Source organism: Drosophila miranda (genome assembly GCF_003369915.1).
Source record: "Drosophila miranda strain MSH22 chromosome Y unlocalized genomic scaffold, D.miranda_PacBio2.1 Contig_Y3_pilon, whole genome shotgun sequence".
NCBI lineage: Eukaryota > Metazoa > Arthropoda > Insecta > Diptera > Drosophilidae > Drosophila > Drosophila miranda.
In genome coordinates, this window is record NW_022881625.1 from 10120729 (window position 1) to 10136972 (window position 16244).

At 45.6% G+C, this 16244-nt stretch overlaps 2 protein-coding genes across 2 annotated transcripts; both read right to left on the reverse strand.

The window, feature by feature from the left end:
- Nucleotides 1-9759: 9759 nt before the first annotated feature.
- Nucleotides 9760-10470, reverse strand: LOC117194735. Its single transcript, XM_033399231.1, has 2 exons — nucleotides 10342-10470; nucleotides 9760-10261 (listed from the first exon to the last, which is right to left on the reverse strand). The coding sequence occupies exons 1-2, from the start codon at nucleotides 10347-10349 to the stop codon at nucleotides 9841-9843; spliced, it is 429 nt and encodes a 142-aa protein (XP_033255122.1). The 5' UTR covers nucleotides 10350-10470; the 3' UTR covers nucleotides 9760-9840.
- Nucleotides 10471-11521: 1051 nt separating this feature from the next.
- Nucleotides 11522-12968, reverse strand: LOC117194863. Its single transcript, XM_033399329.1, has 3 exons — nucleotides 12618-12968; nucleotides 12009-12498; nucleotides 11522-11587 (listed from the first exon to the last, which is right to left on the reverse strand). Exons 1-3 carry the CDS (start codon nucleotides 12629-12631, stop codon nucleotides 11522-11524), a joined length of 570 nt encoding a protein of 189 aa, XP_033255220.1. The 5' UTR covers nucleotides 12632-12968.
- Nucleotides 12969-16244: the final 3276 nt, after the last annotated feature.

Genomic DNA, 16244 nt, shown 5'->3' on the forward strand with positions numbered 1-16244 from the left:
GTTAAATTAATTGCAGTTAAATTGTGTTTTTATACCCGATACTCAAAATGAGTATTGGGGTATATTAGATTTGTGGTGAAAATGGATGTGTGTAACGTCCAGAAGGAATCGTTTCCGACCCCATAAAGTATATATATTCTTGATCAGCATCAATAGCCGAGGCGATTGAGCCCTGTCTGTCTGTCCTTTTGTCCGTCCGTCCGTCCGTCCGTCTGTTCGTCTGTCCGTCTGTCCGTCCCTATTAGCGCCTAGTGCTCAAAGACTATAAGAGCTAGAGCAACGATGTTTTGGATCCAGACTTCTGTGGTATGTCACTGCTACAAAAATATTTCAAAACTTCGCCCCGCCCACTTCCGCCCCCACAAAAGACGAAAATCTGTGGCATCCACAATTTTAAAGATATGAGAAAACCAAAAACGCAGAATCGTAGAGAATGACCATATCTTTTAGACTGCAGAATCTGAATTGGATCGTATTATTATTATAGCCAGCATCAAGAAAACAATTTCATTTTTTCTCGCCCTGTCTCTCTCTATCACACACGTAGCATAGGCGGCTTTGCTTAGAGTATAACATTAGCGCCTAGATCTCAGAGACTACAAAAGCTAGAGCAACCAAATTTGGTATCCAGACTCCTAATATATCGGACCGAGACGAGTTTGTATCAAAATTTCGCCACACCCCCTTCCGCCCCCGCAAAGGACGGAAATCTGGGGATATTCAAAATATTTCAAAACTTCGCCCCGCCCACTTCCGCCCCCACAAAGGACGAAAATCTGTGGCATCCACAATTTTAAAGATATGAGAAAACCAAGAACGTAGAATTGTAGAGAATGACCATATCTTTAAGACTGCGGAATCTGAATTGGATCGTATTATTATTATAGCCAGCATCAAGAAAACAATTAATATTTTCTCGCCCTGTCTCTCTCTAACACACACGTAGCATAGGCGGCTTTGCTTAGAGTAAAACATTAGCGCCTAGATCTCAGAGACTACAAAAGCTAGAGCAACCAAATTTGGTATCCACACTCCTAATATATCGGACCGAGACGAGTTTGTTTCAAAATTTCGCCACACCCCCTTCCGCCCCCGCAAAGGACGGAAATCTGGGGATATTCAAAAATCTCAGAGACTATTAAGGCTAGAGTAACCAAATTTGGTATCCGCACTCCTGTTAGATCTTACTATAAAACGTGTATATCAAAATTTCGCCCCACCCCCTTCCGCCCACACAAAGGACGAAAATCTGTTGCATCCACAATATTGCACATTCGAGAAAACTAAAAACGCAGAATCATAGATAATGACCATATCTATCAGATTGCTGAATCTGGATCAGATCAGATCATTTTTATAGCCAATAGGAACAAATCAATTTGCAGTGGCTACGCAGCGCCCGACGTCACGCTCAGACTGATTTTCTGTCTCTCTCGCACGCACTCTTTGTCGTGTCGTTTAATATTAGCGGCGTCTGCCGGAGGAGAGCCATACTGACTTAGTATCGGGTATAACCGTAGAGTTGCGGTGTCCGCAGCAACTCACAACGTTCCCCCTCGTTTTATTATACCCGATACTCAAAATGAGTATTGGGGTATATTAGATTTGTGGTAAAAGTGGATGTGTGTAACGTCCAGAAAGAATCGTTTCCGACCCCATAAAGTATATATATTCTTGATCAGCATCAATAGCCGAGTCGATTGAGCCCTGTCTGTCTGTCCGTCTGTCCGTCCGTCCGTCCGTCCCCTTCAGCGCCTAGTGCTCAAAGACTATAAGATCTAGAGCAACGATGTTTTGGATCCAGACTTTTGTGATATTTCACTGCTACAAAAATATTTCAAAACTTCGCCCCGCCCACTTCCGCCTCCACAAAGGACGAAAATCTGTGGCATCCACATTTTTAAAGATACGATAAAACCAAAAACGCAGAATCGTAGAGGATGACTATATGTTCTAGAGTGTAAAATCTCAACCAGATCGTATAATTATTATAGCCAGAATCAAGAAAACAATTCCATTCTTTCTCGCTCTGTCTCTCTCTAACACACAGGTTTCATGGTCGGCTTTGCCAATTGCAAAATATGAGTTCAAGGATCTCAGAACCTATAAGAGCCAGAGCAACCAAATTTGGTATTCAGACTCCTGTGATATCGGACCTTGACCGTTTCGTGTCCAAATTTCGCCACACCAAATTGCATCCACAATATTGCAGATTCGAGAAAACTAAAAATGCAGAATCATAGATAATGACCATATCTATCAGATTGCTGAATGTGGATCAGATCGGATCATTTTTGTAGCCAAAAGCAAGAAATCAATTTTCAGTGGCTACGCAGCGCCCGACGTCACGCTCAGACTGATTTTCTGTCTCTCTCGCACGCACTCTTTGTCGTGTGGTTCAATATTAGCGGCGTCTGCCGCAGGAGAGCCATACTGACTTAGTATCGGGTATAACTGTAGAGTTGCGGTGTCCGCAGCAACTCACAACGTTCCCCCTCGTTTTATTTGCGGTTGTGTTTGCATGTGTGTTTGCGTTTTTGTTTGCGGTCAGGGCCTTCGTCATGTGGTGGTGTGGAGGGGGGTGGTTCAAGCTCAAACTCGAACCATGTTCGATTGTAATGTTCGATCCGTTCGCTTCTTCCGCTCGGGCTGCAGTATCGTCTGTATGTACATATGTGCGTGTAATCGCGAAAGCAGGTATATTTCGAGGCCCCTTGTTCTGCGGACTCTTCACTGTTAGTCCGCTCTCTTTGTCGTTTCCCCCTTTCAACTCACTCAGTTGGTTTACTTGTTTCGTATGCAGGGTGGGGAGGAGGCAATACGAATGTGTGGGTATTCGCGAGAGGCGGGAAAAGTGGCAGTGAGAGCGGCGTCTTTTCGGCATTTCCTTTTGTGGTTGGCGCTTGCGGGATGGGGCTCGAGGAGGAGTGGCTGTGGCCGTGGATACATCGGCTATGGCGATGGCTGGGTACTCTCACTTTGTGGCATTGGCTCGCTGCTCTTGTTGGCTGCTCTGCATTGGCGTTGGCGTTGTTGCTGGCGTCTGCGCCGAGGGCTCTGCTGCTGCTGCTGCTATTGGCGGTGTTGGTGTTGGTGTTGACGGCTGCTGCTGCTGCTGCAAGGGCCCCTCTACGGGCCGCTCTGCCGCCGTCGCTGTGGCGTCTGTTTGACCCTCGACTGTCCATTCCCTTCGTCATGGTTGTTGTTGCTGGTGTTGGTCCCTCTACCGTTCGTTAAATTAATTGCAGTTAAATTGTGTTTTTATACCCGATACTCAAAATGAGTATTGGGGTATATTAGATTTGTGGTGAAAATGGATGTGTGTAACGTCCAGAAGGAATCGTATCCGACCCCATAAAGTATATATATTCTTAATCAGCATCAATAGCCGAGTCGATTGAACCCTGTCTGTCTGTCCTTTTGTCCGTCCGTCCGTCAGTCCGTCTGTTCGTCTGTCCGTCTGTCCGTCCCTATTAGCGCCTAGTGCTCAAAGACTATAAGAGCTAGAGCAACGATGTTTTGGATCCAGACTTCTGTGGTATGTCACTGCTACAAAAATATTTCAAAACTTCGCCCCGCCCACTTCCGCCCCCACAAAAGACGAAAATCTGTGGCATCCACAATTTTAATGATATGAAAAAACCAAAACCGCAGAATCGTAGAGAATGACCATATCTTTTAGACTGCAGAATCTGAATTGGATCGTACTTTTATTATAGCCAGAATCAAGAAAACAATTCCATTCTTTCTCGCTCTGTCTCTCTCTAACACACAGGTTTCATGGTCGGCTTTGCCAATTGCAAAGTATGAGTTCAAGGATCTCAGAACCTATAAGAGCCAGAGCAACCAAATTTAATATTCACACTCCTGTGATATCGGACCTTGACCGTTTCATGTCCAAATTTCGCCACACCCCCTTCCGCGCCCGCAAAAGACGAAAATCTGTTGCATCCACAATATTGCACATTCGAGAAAACTAAAAACGCAGAATCATAGATATTGACCATATCTATCAGATTGCTGAATCTGGATCAGATCGGATCATTTTTGTAGCCAAAAGCAAGAAATCAATTTTCAGTGGCTACGCAGCGCCCGACGTCACGCTCAGACAGATTTTCTGTCTCTCTCGCACGCACTCTTTGTCGTGTCGTTTAATATTAGCGGCGTCTGCCGGAGGAGAGTTATACTGACTTAGTATCGGGTATAACCGTAGAGTTGCGGTGTCCGCAGCAACTCACAACGTTTCAAGCTCAAACTCGAACCAGGTTCGATTGTAATGTTCGATCCGTTCGCTTCTTCCGCTCGGGCTGCAGTATCGTCTGTATGAACATATGTGCGTGTAATCGCGAAAGCAGGTATATTTCGAGGCCCCTTGTTCTGCGGACTCTTCACTGTTAGTCCGCTCTCTTTGTCGTTTCCCCTTTCAACTCTCTCAGTTGGTTTACTTGTTTCGTATGCAGGGTGGGGAGGAGGAAATAAGAATGTGTGGGTATTCGCGAGAGGCGGGAAAAGTGGCAGTGAGAGCGGCGTCTTTTCGGCATTTCCTTTTGTGGTTGGCGCTTGCGGGATGGGGCTCGAGGAGGAGTGGCTGTGGCCGTGGATACATCGGCTATGGCGATGGCTGGGTACTCTCACTTTGTGGCATTGGCTCGCTGCTCTTGTTGGCTGCTCTGCATTGGCGTTGGCGTTGTTGCTGGCGTCTGCGCCGAGGGCTCTGCTGCTGCTGCTGCTATTGGCGGTGTTGGTGTTGGTGTTGACGGCTGCTGCTGCTGCTGCAAGGGCCCCTCTACGGGCCGCTCTGCCGCCGTCGCTGTGGCGTCTGTTTGACCCTCGACTGTCCATTCCCTTCGTCATGGTTGTTGTTGCTGGTGTTGGTCCCTCTACCGTTCGTTAAATTAATTGCAGTTAAATTGTGTTTTTATACCCGATACTCAAAATGAGTATTGGGGTATATTAGATTTGTGGTGAAAATGGATGTGTGTAACGTCCAGAAGGAATCGTTGCCGACCCCATAAAGTATATATATTCGTGATCAGCATCAATAGCCGAGGCGATTGAGCCCTGTCTGTCTGTCCGTCTGTCCGTCCGTCCGTCCGTCCGTCTGTTCGTCTGTCCGTCTGTCCGTCCCTATTAGCGCCTAGTGCTCAAAGACTATAAAAGCTAGAGCAACGATGTTTTGGATCCAGACTTCTGTGGTATGTCACTGCTACAAAAATATTTCAAAACTTCGCCCCGCCCACTTCCGCCCCACAAAAGACGAAAATCTGTGGCATCCACAATTTTAATGATATGAAAAAACCAAAACCGCAGAATCGTAGAGGATGACTATATGTTCTAGAGTGCAAAATCTGAACCAGATCGTATAATTATTATAGCCAGAATCAAGAAAACAATTTCATTCTTTCTCGCTCTGTCTCTCTCTAACACACAGGTTTCATGGTCGGTTTTGCCAATTGCAAAATATGAGTTCAAGGATCTCAGAACCTATAAGAGCCAGAGCAACCAAATTTGGTATCCACACTCCTGTGATATCGGACCTTGACAGTTTCGTGTCCAAATTTCGCCCCACCCCCTTCCGCCCACGCAAAGGACGAAAATCTGGGGCATCCAAAAATCGCAGAGACTATTAAGGCTAGAGTAACCAAATTTGGTATCCGCACTTCTGTTAGATCTCACTATTAAACGTATATCTCAGAATTTCGACCCACCCCCTTCCGCCCCCACAAAGGACGAAAATCTGTTGCATCCACAATATTGCAGATTCGAGAAAACTAAAAACGCAGAATCATAGATAATGACCATATCTATCAGATTGCTGAATCTGGATCAGATCGGATCATTTTTGTAGCCAAAAGCAAGAAATCAATTTTCAGTGGCTACGCAGCGCCCGACGTCACGCTCAGACTGATTTTCTGTCTCTCTCGCACGCACTCTTTGTCGTGTGGTTCAATATTAGCGGCGTCTGCCGCAGGAGAGCCATACTGACTTAGTATCGGGTATAACTGTAGAGTTGCGGTGTCCGCATCAACTCACAACGTTCCCCCTCGTTTTATTTGCGGTTGTGTTTGCATGTGTGTTTGCGTTTTTGTTTGCGGTCAGGGCCTTCGTCATGTGGTGTTGTGGAGGGGGGGAGGGGGGGGGGGTGGTTCAAGCTCAAACTGGAACCAGGTTCGATTGTAATGTTCGATCCGTTCGCTTTTTCCGCTCGGGCTGCAGTATCGTCTGTATGTACATATGTGCGTGTAATCGCGAAAGCAGGTATATTTCGAGGCCCCTTGTTCTGCGGACTCTTCACTGTTAGTCCGCTCTCTTTGTCGTTTCCCCCTTTCAACTCAATCAGTTGGTTTACTTGTTTCGTATGCAGGGTGGGGAGGAGGCAATAAGAATGTGTGGGTATTCGCGAGAGGCGGGAAAAGTGGCAGTGAGAGCGGCGTCTTTTCGGCATTTCCTTTTGTGGTTGTCGCTTGCGGGATGGGGCTCGAGGAGGAGTGGCTGTGGCCGTGGATACATCGGCTATGGCGATGGCTGGGTACTCTCACTTTGTGGCATTGGCTCGCTGCTCTTGTTGGCTGCAGCCGCCGTCGCTGTGGCGTCGGCGCTCTGCATTGGCGTTGGCGTTGTTGCTGGCGTCTGCGCCGAGGGCTCTGCTGCTGCTGCTGCTATTGGCGGTGTTGGTGTTGGTGTTGACGGCTGCTGCTGCTGCTGCAAGGGCCCCTCTACGGGCCGCTCTGCCGCCGTCGCTGTGGCGTCTGTTTGACCCTCGACTGTCCATTCCCTTCGTCATGGTTGTTGTTGCTGGTGTTGGTCCCTCTACCGTTCGTTAAATTAATTGCAGTTAAATTGTGTTTTTATACCCGATACTAAAAATGAGTATTGGGGTATATTAGATTTGTGGTGAAAATGGATGTGTGTAACGTCCAGAAGGAATCGTATCCGACCCCATAAAGTATATATATTCTTGATCAGCATCAATAGCCGAGGCGATTGAGCCCTGTCTGTCTGTCCGTCTGTCCGTCCGTCCGTCCGTCCGTCTGTTCGTCTGTCCGTCTGTCCGTCCCTATTAGCGCCTAGTGCTCAAAGACTATAAAAGCTAGAGCAACGATGTTTTGGATCCAGACTTCTGTGGTATGTCACTGCTACAAAAATATTTCAAAACTTCGCCCCGCCCACTTCCGCCCCCACAAAAGACGAAAATCTGTGGCATCCACAATTTTAAAGATATGAGAAAACCAAAAACGCAGAATCGTAGAGAATGACCATATCTTTTAGACTGCAGAATCTGAATTGGATCGTATTATTATTATAGCCAGCATCAAGAAAACAATTTCATTTTTTCTCGCCCTGTCTCTCTCTATCACACACGTAGCATAGGCGGCTTTGCTTAGAGTAAAACATTAGCGCCAAGATCTCAGAGACTATAAAAGCTAGAGCAACCAAATTTGGTATCCACACTCCTAAGATATCGGACCGAGAAGAGTTTGTTTCAAAATTTCGCCACACCCCCTTCCGCCCCTGCAATGGACGAAAATCTGGGAATATTCAAAAATCTCAGAGACTATTAAGGCTAGAGTAACCAAATTAGGTATCCGCACTCCTGTTAGATTTCACTATAAAACGTATATCTCTTAATTTCGCCCCAACCCTTCCGCCCCCACAAAAGACGAAAATCTGTGGCATCCACATTTTTAAAGATACGAAAAAACCAAAAACGCAGAGTCGTAGAGGATGAATATATGTTCTAGAGTGTAAAATCTCAACCAGATCGTATAATTATTATAGCCAGAATCAAGAAAACAATTTCATTCTTTCTCGCTCTGTCTCTCTCTAACACACAGGTTTCATGGTCGGTTTTGCCAATTGCAAAATATGAGTTCAAGGATCTCAGAACCTATAAGAGCCAGAGCAACCAAATTTGGTATCCACACTCCTGTGATACCGGACCATGACCGTTTCGTGTCCAAATTTCGCCACACCCCCTTCCGCCCCCACAAAGGACGAAAATCTGGGGCATCCACAAATCTCAGAGACTATTAACGCTAGAGTAACCAAATTTGCTATCCGCACTTTTGTTAGATCTTACTATAAAATGTATGTCTCAGAATTTCGCCCCACCCCTTTCCGCCCCCACAAAGAACGAAAATCTGTTGCATCCACAATATTGCACATTCGAGAAAACTAAAAGCGCAGAATGATAGATAATGATCATTTCTATCAGGTTGCTGAATCTGGATCAGATCAGATCATTTTTATAGCCAAAGGGAACAAATCAATTTGCACTGGCTACGCAGCGCCGACGTCACGCTCAGACTGATTTTCTGTCTCTCTCGCACGCACTCTTTGTCGTGTCGTTCCATATTAGCGGCGTCTGCCGGAAGAGAGCCATACTGACTAAGTATCGGGTATAAATGTAGAGTTGCGGTCTCCGCAGCAACTCACAACGTTCCCCCTCGTTTGTGTTTGTATTTGGTCTTTTATTGGGACTTTCTATCTCTTTACACAGTTTTCTCTCGTTAGTTTGTGTTTAAATTATGTTATTTATTGGCAACTCTCGTTAGTTTGTGTTTATGAAAATTAATGTTATTTATTGGCGACTCTTTTAAATTAATGTTATTTGTTGGCGAGAAGAAAGTTTGTCGGTAGTAGTAGTGGCGGAGGGGGAAAAAGACTTTTGTCATGGCACACAGAAAAAAAAGGAAATGGCGACACGGCAAAAATAATCAAAAGGCGACACGACACGACACGGTTATAGACGTACGTCCGACGATCGCAACCTCTCGAGCGGGTGGACGAGATGAGAGTGGCAGACGAGGTTCATGGTGGAACACTCTATGTCCGCCAACTCTCACACTCTCCCCTCCACCCGAAAGGCCCGATCGCCGATCGTCATTTACCGGTGCACTCACCCCCGGCTCCACTTTCACTCACCACAATATTGAGTGAGATGAAAGTAGTCCGAGGGCAGCAGCACCGATAAGTAGGCAATGGAAAATTGTATTGGCTGTCTGTTTTAGTGGCTGCCTGTTTCATGTTGTTGTTGGTTAGTGGCCTGTGTTGTGTGTTCCCTGTGCTGTGTGTATTGGCTGCTCTGTTGTAAGGGGATGGGATGGGATGGGAAGGGGAAAATTTGCCTGCTACCGTATAATCTCCCGGATACTTTAAACTTCCGGATCTTACGATCCGGGCGCGAGACGCGCCGAAGAGTCGACCGCATAGCATTTTGTGGGTGATTGAAATGGCTTTATTGGGGCGTTTGGCAGAGTGGCGAAAGTTGGCAGTGTATATTTTATTCCTGCTCAGCCGCATTTGGTCTTTAGTGGCGTTTGAAGTGGGTGGAAGGGTGGGTGAGGAATTGGCTGGGCGTAAATTGCCGAAGTTGGCGGCCGATAACACACTGGCATTGAGAAATGCATTTTAAATTTGAATTGACTTTTTTTGGTGTGTTATCGGCTCGGGTATTTTCATGATTGGCGTGGTATTTTTTTGGGTCATTAATGGCGCTGCCACTTGTCAGTTATTGGGAAATGTGTGATAGTTGGGAAAGAAGAAGAAGAAAGAAAGGTAAATATGCTAAAATAAATAACTAAAAATAATTAAATTACAATACAGCTAAGGACAATCTATCTACAATTACTACAAATAAGGACTACAAAACTACAGAGATAAATACAAGGTAAAACAAACAATAATTACAATACATTTACACAACAATAAACATATGTACTTAAATATCATTTATTTTTAACAGGAGGACAACTACAACGAAGCACCGGCCGGCATGGCAAACGCAATGCAGAACATTGCGCCGCATACCGGCCGGCTCCGTTGTCCCCCTGTGCAGGATTAGTGGCACCACCTGGGATCTTTAGTGGCGATGGCTGGACTTGGAGATGGCGTGCATCGTGGGCAAAAGTGTTCATTGACGAGCGGCTCGGGTCCGAATGTTATTTGTGGCGACCCTTGTCTGGTTTGTGTTGGCGTAAAACAGCAGGTGAGTATTTGTGTTTTGGCAGTCTGCTTCTCCCTCCTGTTTCTTCTTCCTTTGCAGGATTTGCTGGCGTCCGTCGGCTCAACACCGGGCCATCCCGCCCTTACATAATGGCATGAGAGACGGGTGCGACCCAGTGGAGCGGCAACAGGCGCCAGCATCTGCATAATCGTTGGAATGGCTGCTGTTGGTGAGTGGAGTGGCGTGACGTCATGGCGCTGATTTTGGCAGCGTCGTCCACGGTGAAGCCTGGGAGTTTTGTCAGTATGAGTTTCTCTAAAATTTTTGAGAAACCAGTTAGGTCTGTATGAATTAACTTTTCTTGGGTTTTTGGTCGGCTTGAGGATCATTATCACCTCCGCATGCTTCCAGGCGATTGGGAAGTGTCCAAGTCTTAGTGCAGCATTGTAAATATTTACTAAGTATAGCTTCGCCTTGAGGGGTAATAGTTTGTTTTATTGTCAATTTTATCTTCGCCTGTTGCTTTCTTTGTTTTTATATCCGATACTCAAAATGAGTATTGGGGTATATTAGATTTGTGGTGAAAATGTATGTGTGTGACTCCAGAAGGAGTCGTTTCCGACCCCATAAAGTATATATATTCTTGATCAGCATCAATAGCCGAGTCGATTGAGCCCTGTCTGTCTGTCTGTCTGTCCGTCCCTATCAACGCCTAGTGCTCAAAGACTATAAAAGCTAGAGCAACGATGTTTTGGATCCAGACTTCTGTGATATGTCACTGCTACAAAAATATTTCAAAACTTTGCCCCGCCCACTTCCGCCCCCCCAAAGGACGAAAATCTGTGGCATCCACAATTTTAAAGATATGAGAAAACCAAAAACGCAGAATCGTAGAGAATGACCATATCTTCCAGAGTGCAAAATCTGAACTAGATCGTTTTATTATTATAGCTAGAATCAAGAAAACAATTTCATTCTTTCTCGCTCTGTCTCTCTCTAACACACAGGTTTCATGGTCTTTTTTTCCAACTGCAAAATATGAGTTCAAGGATCTCAGAACGTATAAGAGCCAGAGCAACCAAATTTGGTATCCACACTCCTGTGATATCGGACCTTGACCGTTTCGTGTCAAAATTTCGACACACCCCCTTCCGCCCCCGCAAAGGACGAAAATCTGAGGCATCCACAAACCTCAGAGACTATTAACGCTAGAGTAACCAAATTTGGTATCCGCACTCTTGTTAGATCTCACTATAAAACGTATATCTCAAAATTTCGCCTCACCCCCTTTCGCCACCAAAAAGAACGAAAATCTGTTGCATCCACAATATTGCAGGTACGAGAAAACTAAAAACGCACAATCATATAGTATAAACATTTCTATCAGATTGCTGAATCTGGATCAGATCAGACAATTTTTATAGCCAAAAGGAACAAATCAATTTGCAGTGGCTACGCAGCGCTCGACGACTTTGTCGTGTCGTTTAATATTCGCGCCGTCTGCCGGAGGAGAGCCATACTGACTAAGTATCGGGTATAAATGTAGAGTTGCGTTCCCCCTCGTTAGTTTTCTTATTATTGTCTGCAGCTCGGGCAGGGTGACCGGTTTGATGTGTTTCCATTCTTCTTTTTGGTGTAGCTCTTTTTATACCCGATACTCAAAATGAGTTGTTTGTACACGGAGCGTTTTCCGCATTAATGTTAATTCACGGATGGGGGTGTGTTAGTTTTTTCTGCAAACGAATCAAAGTCTATACAAGAAAGAGAAAAGTCGATCGATCCAGTTGAGTATTAGGGAATAACTATTTATTACAAATCTTAGTGCTTGAGTACTGGGCATAAGAGAGAGAATACAGTGGTGAATTTAGTACAATTATGGTGAGTAAATACAGAAAGTGAGCGTAGGCTCTCTATTTTACGAGGGTCATTTGAATACTTGTTCCTTAAAGGAGTTTGACCGAACATCCAGGCCCCGTTGAAAGGACTGCTTTAAAACCACCGGAAGAATTGCCAACTTGTGCATTGGCCTGCATCATGTTCCATTTGCAGTGCGGAGGTGCACCAACCGTACAAGTCCATCCTTCCCAAGCACAGTAGACTGCACTCGGCCTAGTTTCCAGCGTAGCGGTGGCAGGTTGTCCTCATGGATGGTGACCAACGTGCCCTCGGTGAGGTTCGTTGAGGGTGCTGTCCACTTCGTGCGCGATCGCAATTCGTTGACATAGTCAGCAGACCATTGCTTCCAAAACCGTTGCTTGACGGCCGTAATCGCATCGTAGCGGTCCATACTTGACAGCTTGATATTCTCGAGGGACCTTTCAGGTAGTGATCGCAATGGTTCGCCAACCAAGAGATGACCAGCCGTGAGAGTGCTATAGTCATTTGGGTCTGAAGAAAGCGGCGATAGCGGGCGCGAGTTGAGGATCGATTCTATCTCGACGACGACAGTGCTCAACTCTGCGAAGGTGAACCTGGTGTTGGCCAGCGTACGATTTAACAGCCCCTTTGCACTCTTGACTGCCGCTTCCCAAAGGCCTCCGAAATGAGGTGCCCTGGGGGGAATAAAATGGAAATTAATAAAGTCAGATGCGCAAAATTTATAGATTTCATCTTGGGTCTGCTTTAAAAACATAAACTTTTTTAGTTTCTGCAGTTGATTCGATGCCCTTACAAAGTTAGTGGCATTATCGCAGAAGATGTCTGTCGGCAGCTTGCGACGACCTCCCATCCGTTTCAATGCGTTTAAGAACGCCTTTGTTGACAAATCAGAGACTACTTCAATGTGAACGGCCTTGGTGAGAAGGCAAACGAACACGGCTATGTATGCTTTTGTAGGTCCCTTTCCTCGAATGCGTAGATATGTGTTGATGGGTCCACAAAAGTCAACTCCACAGCGTTCAAAGGGTCGAGCCGGAGCGAGTCGCGTAGGCGGTAATGAGCCCATGAGTTGTTGTAGCAGTTTCGGTCTGTAGCGAACGCAGTGTACACAGGAGCGAACAATTCTACGTGCCAAGTGTCTGGCGTTAACGATCCAATACTCCAAACGAATGAGAGCGACTAGGGTCCAGCGTGATAGTTCCGAAGATGCAAATGGCGAATATAGTTCCATACAAATTTGGACTGACTAGGCAGCAGCAACGGATGTTTTTGACCGTCCTTGATAAGTTCGAATCCGTTCACGACTTCTAAAAAGGGAGTAAGAAACTTTAAGCTGCTTTTTAATGGTTTTTGCTTCTGAAGTAAACGGATGTCCTCTACAAAATGAGTTTGTTGAATGTTCCAAATAAGGCAATGTGAAGCAAAACCAAGTTCATCTGGCGTCGGTGAGGTTGTGGTAAACGTCGATTGCTTCCGACATCTCCTTATGAACCTAATCATCCAAGCAATGAGACGCAGACTGTGAGTGTACGAGCTGATATTATCGACGATGTTGAGGATATTATTTGTCTCGTGTACGGCAGCAAACAAACTTTTCCGATTCTCCGAGTTAACCACGTCCATGTCAATATCAAGTTTTCCACCAGTGGCGGGCCAGTTTAGTGAATCTTCGACTAGAAACGTTGGACCCGAAAACCATGGAGACTTAATCAACTCGCTCACGTTACAGCCTCGCGACAGAATATCAGCAGGGTTTTGATGTGTTGGCACATAGCGCCATTTTCCATCAGACGTTAAATCCTGAATATCGGACACTCGATTTCCAACAAAGGTCGATAAGGTGACTGAGTGTTGTTGCAACCAATGCAATACGAGCTGTGAGTCGCTCCAAAAATAAGATGTGATAGTGTGTTTACTGAATATGGCCTTGACTTTGTTATACAACTGAGAAAGTAGATGTGCGCCGCATAGTTCAAGCTTCGGAAGAGACTGTTTCTTCACTGGTGCTACTCTAGACTTAGAAGTGAACAATTTCACTGTGACCTGTCCAAGCGAATTATCCGTGTTTATACATAAACACAGCAGCCGTATGCCCGAATCGATGCGTCGCAAAATCCATGTATTTAAATGCTCCTAGTATCAGGCTGCAAACAAAAACGAGGTACCGCTAGTGACGACAGTGAATTCAGCGATTCCAAACACTTGCTCCATGCGTGGCTTAAATTCTGGGGGACAGACTCGTCCAAGTCGAGTTTCAAAAGCCACAACTCCTGAAGAATGATCTTAGAGACAATAACTAACGGTGATAGCAGACCGATTGGATCGAATAGCGACGACGCAGTAGACAAAGTTGTTCGTTTTGTGGTAGTGGGATAGACTTCCTTTGGATTAAATGTGAAACTAAATGCATCTCTTCGTTAAGCCGAGTGTGCTGCTGACTGAGTTTTCTGAAATGTTTAATTCCTTGGTAGGTTCGTCTTCCATCACGCCTGGATGATTTGAATGCAACTTGCATAATGGAAACTGACCACGAGCGAGAGTTGATGTGATTTCAGTTTTTAGTTTGAAGAGTGTATCTTTATCATCAGCCCCACACAAAAGGTCATCAACATAAAATGCAGTCTTAACAGCAGCAGCCCCTAATGGCCATGCATCCTTACAATCCTCAGCCAAGTAATGCAAACTACGAGTTGCGAGAAATGGGGTAGACGCAGTCCCATATGTCACTGTATTGAGTTGGTAGGTTTGAAGATTCGTATTTGGAGATGCTCGCCACAAAATGTACTGGAATTTTCTATCCTTCTCACTCACAAGTACCTGCCTGTACATTTTTGTGACGTCGGCTGTGATGCCGAACCTATGCATGCGGAACCGCAGCAATTGCAAGTACAACTCATCCTGAATGGTAGGGCCGACTAAAAGTAGATCGTTAAGTGACCTTTGAGATGTTGTACGGCAAGAGGCGTCAAAGACAGCTCTGAGCTTCGTCGAGGTACTGCTTGGTTTCAGAACGAAATGGTGGGGTATATAATAATGCGGTTCTTCCAGGTTAGGATTCAGTACGAGGGAAATATGGCCGAGACTTTCATATTCCCGCATGAACGAGATATACTGCGATCGAATTTCCGGTAGACGAGCGAGACGTCTCTCAATGGCAAAAAATCGAGTTCGAGCTGTATCGAAGGAACTTCCAAGACAACTTGGATCTTCTTGAAATGGCAAGCGAACGACAATCCGCCCACTGGCATCCTGATGTGTTGTGTCCCTGAAATGGTCCTCACAGCGACGATGATTTGGGAGCATTCTAGCGCTTGGATCGACAAATGAGTCCACTTTCCATAATTGCTGCAAATTCTTGTCGATCGACTCTTCTACAGTCGCCAAGAACAATGGTGGCTGTCTGTTATATTGCCGCTGGTACCTCCCAGCAACAATCCAACCAAAAAGAGTCTTCTGCAAAGTGGGAAGATTTGGACCAATGCGAATCTGGCCAACAGCTAGAGCTCCATAGAAGGCTTCGGTCCCCAGTAACAAATCAATACGTTTAGTCCTATAGAACGATTCGTCAGCCAATGGAGTGTTAGCTGGAAGGTTCCAATTCGATATGTCGATCTCACTATCTGGCTGGTAGGCAATATGGGATGTGATTCCAAACTGGAGAGTGAGCTGATAGCCGGAAGTACGTGACTTAATAGAGGTAGTCGTGCGAGCCTTCAAACTAGTAAGGGAGTCTCCTATACTGCGAATTCCAATGTGGTGTTTTTCACAACGAAGGCGAAGCTTTTATGCAAAGGTTTCGGTTACAAAATTAACCTGAGAGCATGAATCAAGCAACGCTCTACCGAGTTTGTATTCACCTGTCCTGGCATCCTTTACCAAAACCATAGCTGTTGCCAACAAAATTTGATCATCTGCTGCGATCTCCATATGAGAATGTGAAGCAGCTTGATGAGCCGTTTGCCAGGAGGGTTGCGCTGGTTGGAGTACCGGTTCAGTAGTTGAAGATTGTCCTGCTGATGATTGGGGTGGCTGTTGCGGCTGAGAGTGATGCAAAGATGAATGATGATTCCGATTACAGGATCGGCAACGATGAGTCGATGAACATTGCGCCACTCTATGACCATTTCCAAGACAATTGATGCAGAGACCGAGGCGTTTTGCATTGTCGTACCGTTGGTTGCTGTTCATAGCCTTGAACTGAGCGCAATTAGAGATATTATGGCCAGAACTAGAACAAAGTGTACAAGACGGATTAGTGATAGCAAACGACGAGTTTATTTGGTGATTAGAATGACGATTTGACTTATTGGATTCAGCCTTTCGTTGTGACGAAGTAGCAGCGGAGTTTCCAGACGAATGGAGAAACTGACAGTGGCGTTCCAAAAGCTGTGTGCATGCTAGCCAGGTTGGCAGAGTTTTG

Excerpts from the sequence above, each read along its gene's own strand:
- LOC117194863 (XM_033399329.1), bottom strand. Across the intron at positions 11,588-12,008 it reads AGGATGGACTTGTACGGTTG|AGCTACACCAAAAAGAAGAA; the intron begins GTGCACCTCCGC and ends GGGTATAAAAAG.